This window comes from Nanorana parkeri, unplaced genomic scaffold, assembly GCF_000935625.1.
Source record: "Nanorana parkeri isolate BGI_ZX_2015 unplaced genomic scaffold, ASM93562v1 scaffold73, whole genome shotgun sequence".
Classification (NCBI taxonomy): Eukaryota; Metazoa; Chordata; class Amphibia; order Anura; family Dicroglossidae; genus Nanorana; species Nanorana parkeri.
In genome coordinates this window covers 1,076,839-1,080,652 of record NW_017306341.1, presented here as the reverse complement: position 1 = coordinate 1,080,652, position 3,814 = coordinate 1,076,839, and the positions used below count along the sequence as shown (strand labels likewise).

Here is a 3,814-nt window from a genome sequence, read left to right as displayed (position 1 = left end):
GTAGAAGATATGAGCCACTCTTGCAAATGCTGAAGGGGGAACACAAACAGGTTAGGTTTTCTGACCATCATTGCTTTTGGTGGTACTTGACATAATGAGAACACTCCATTTACTGCAGTACAGGTGTTCACACTATTGCTAAACTTTGGCCTACTCCTCAACACAGTAACTGTTTATCCATGGTGTTTTTTACCTTATGCTCCATGTACTGTATTCAAGTATTATATATTTTTACAGGTTGGCTGGGGTGATGCAACAGAAAACATCTGAAGGAAACAAGTCCTTGTGGCAGGACTCTGTAAGAAATGGTAACCTATATAAGCCTTTTCGTTGCCCGCAGTGTGGCGAAAGTGCTCGTTTCAAAAGCCTCTCCTCTTTGAGGGCACATATGGACTATATGCATAGCTATGAAGAAAGATATTTTTGGGGACAATCAGGAATTATTTGTTCCTTGAAAGAGGTGGAACTACCTGAAAGTCAGGTAGAATCTATCGACAATGCACTAAATCAAAAGAGCACTTCACCCACATTATGTGACCTAAAGAACGAGAGCAAACAAGCCAACAGTTCCATGGAAATACTATCAGAGCGGCCTTCGCCTCCTGTCAAAAGCTCTTTCTCGGACAATTCAACAAAGAGCCACCATTATATTATTGGTTATCCCGTAACAAGTACTAAGTTTCACTTAGAGCCACAAGAGAAGTCTGTACTCAATCAGCTTGCTGAAAATGTTGATAAGAACATAGAAAAGAAAATCGATAAACTCAATGAGGAACTTTGCCAAAAAACGTCAGAATTGCTGGAAGTCCGAGCTGCCTTTTTACAACTTTCTCAGAAGAAGCAGGAGGTTCAACGCAGAGAAAGAGCCCTCAGTCGTCAGGTAGATGTGGCTGTTGAGCTGATTGCAATTCTTCGCCAGCGACTGACAGAATCTGAACAGGAACTCCAGAGAAAGGAAGAGTAAGTACCTGTTACTATGGAAGAAATAATTGTTTCTATTTTCTTGAGAGGTTTTCCAGGAACCCGTTCTCGTTGTTTTCTATTAAAACAGGATTTCAGGGAAAATCATAATCTCAGCATTTCAATGATATGCCTCATGCACAGTATGTGTCCTTCCTTTAAGCTTTAAGCATTAGCCACCTACAGGGTTTACCACACTACACTAATCTTGGTAATTGTACTCGCCAATTGGATGGGTGACCATAAGAAAAAAAAATGGCTATTAGATATCTGCTTCCTGAGTCACCACCCATCTCCCAGCCTGCTGATTGCATGATGAGGGAACAACAACACATTAAAGTCATTCCTGTGCTCTCCCCTGTCCCCTGTAAGCATGTTTTTGGTGTTAGACTAACAGCTCTGTGCAAATCATTACAAACCTAACCGACTCAGTGTGCTGCCCCTTCCTTTTTTTCAGTGCAGCAGTACAGGAGACTACAAAGACTAATATAAAAGCAGATTTAGATATTTGTGTTAGCTTTATTTAAATATATATTTAAAGTCCAACTGTAGCTTTCTGGAAAGCATAATATATAAAAATAGTTTGGACTGGATATGTTACACCTATATCTAACTTTCCTGAATTGTTGGGTTCTTCTCCCCAAAGGCTGCTGCTTTTTAAAAAAAATTTGGCACGGTTATGCATGGCTCCTCCCACACAACCGCTTCATCCATTCAAAGATCTTTTGACAGGATCTGTGAATGTAGAAACTGCAAGGCTCAACAGCTGCTGCACCAGAGGGACTTGTAGATCTCAATGTAATACAAGTGCGGTGACATCACCACACTTGTCCATTCATTTTTCTACCCGTCCATGTTACTGAATTTTATGTATCTCTGTACAGACATGGACGGTAGGAAGAGTCTGTAGGAGCCAGAGCATTGCACCCCTGAACCACTGGTCACGGTTGCAATGCTTTACTGACTTCAAAGCAAAAAAAAAAAAAAAAATGCACATTTTTTTCTTTTATGAAGTGTGCATTCATTATTTTTTTTACCAGAAAGGGGATATTACCTTTAAATATCTTGCATTTGTTTTTTCCTCAGACTGCAAGCTGAGGCTCAGGACTGCTGGAGCACAGTTTAAAGAAAAAGCTTAAAAGAGAACTATGGGGTAAGTGTTTTCCCCAAAGTTCTCTTTAAGGTCACGGGAGGACATATACTAACCTCCTCCCAGGAGCCAAAGCGTAGTATAAAGCAGGATATTGCCCGCGATATACTGAGAGCGCCGCAGCCGGGATGGATCCCGACAATACTGTCGAGATCCACCCAGCTGCGTGAGTGACAGCTGTCTCTGTCTATCTAGAGGCAGAGCCAGCTGTGCCCGCCCCCTCCCCCGTCCATTCCTCCACTCAGCGCTGGAGGATCGGAGAGGGGGGGGGGAATCCCTGCAGGGAGCCGTGACTGAGAGTCACGGCTCACTGCAGGGAGACGATCGGGAAGTGAGCGGATCGGTGCATGTTTCTGCTCACTTCCCGATCCATAGAGCCGACCTGTGACAGCTTCTTTGTCGTAGGTTGGCTCTAACTATAAGGATGAGTGGAAATCACTCACCTTATAGTTCTCCTTTAATATATGTACACTGTTAGTTTATGAATATTTTTTAAAATATTGAGCTTCACAGAAATCTAGAAGAAATGTGGAGAGCAGTTGCCACCAGGACAGGATTGCATGGGCAGGACTTAAAAAAAACACTTTACCTCACTATTCTAGAAATTGTTTCTTTGTGTCTGTCTTTCCAAAATAGAAAGTTTCAGTTGGAGTTTGTCTTTAAAGTGGTCCTGACTCTATAATAAAAATAATTAAACCTGTACCAGCCTGTAAAAGAACCTTGCCGGGGGGTGGTGAGCAAAACCTTTGTTTTCTGGAAGTGCCAGGTGTGCCACTGTTATCCGACACTTCCAGGTGTGTCAGATATCATGTTCCCCACTGGGTGTTTTGGTTCCATCCACTAGATTTTACATCACTACTGTGTCCAATTTTTGTCTACTGTAGTAAAACAGAATCACTTGCAATGCTATGGTCATCAGCTGAACCAAAACTAATATAGTTTCTTTTTAAAGTAGCATGAATTGAGTGTGATAGCTCATTTTATAGGTTTCTGCACTGATTTGATGCCTTACCCCAAATGTATTATATTGTGTGTTAATATGCATTGTATTCAGGCAGCCAAATATTTTCGAATGGGCTGCCAAAGCAATGCAATGGATCAATCAGTTCCTCTGCTTTACACAGAACTCTCCCTCAGCTGACATGCTAAAGCCAAAATGTCACACAAGTTGTTTTCAGTTATATCTTGATGGTATTGTAGAACTATTTGAGTTGTTTATTTCTTTAAGGCTTTTTTTTTTGGGGGGGTGGGGTCAGCATGGGGAAATGATGGACCTAAAGTTAATTTTTACATTAGGCCTTCTTTAAATATACCTCTGGAAGTGTTTTGTTATATCTGTTCTGTAAGTGCAAAAAAAATACATTCAGGAAATCTTGTGAGGTAACAACTTTCTGTGCTCTCCTGCACTTTTATCTCTTACAACGTTCTCTGCTGTCTTTGTGGACTACCACATCCCGCCCCCTTTCAATGGAGAGGAGGAGTGGGGGTGTTGTGAATTCTTGTCCAAGGCTGAAAAGGCTGCTGCTCCATAAATACAGTACGATGAGTGAGTGTTGTCACTCAAGGACAGGAAGTGTGTTATTTGCAGGTTCAAAAGGTTAAATGAAAGCCAAAAAAAGAAAGTGAATGCAGCCATTACATCTAAGACCTGGTAAGCTGCAAAATATTTAAAGTTTGTTCTTGGGTATAGATAAACTTTAATGG

General features: G+C 41.4%; 1 protein-coding gene across 1 annotated transcript in view; it reads left to right on the top strand.

The window, feature by feature from the left end:
- Positions 1–3,814, top strand: part of ZNF365 (zinc finger protein 365) — a 29,593-nt gene that overhangs the window by 10,498 nt on the left and 15,281 nt on the right. Inside the window, exon 2 of the mRNA XM_018576659.1 lies at positions 238–960. Coding sequence (XP_018432161.1) covers positions 251–960 — 710 coding nt within the window. The 5' untranslated portion in view covers positions 238–250. The remainder of the gene's footprint in view (positions 1–237; positions 961–3,814) is intronic.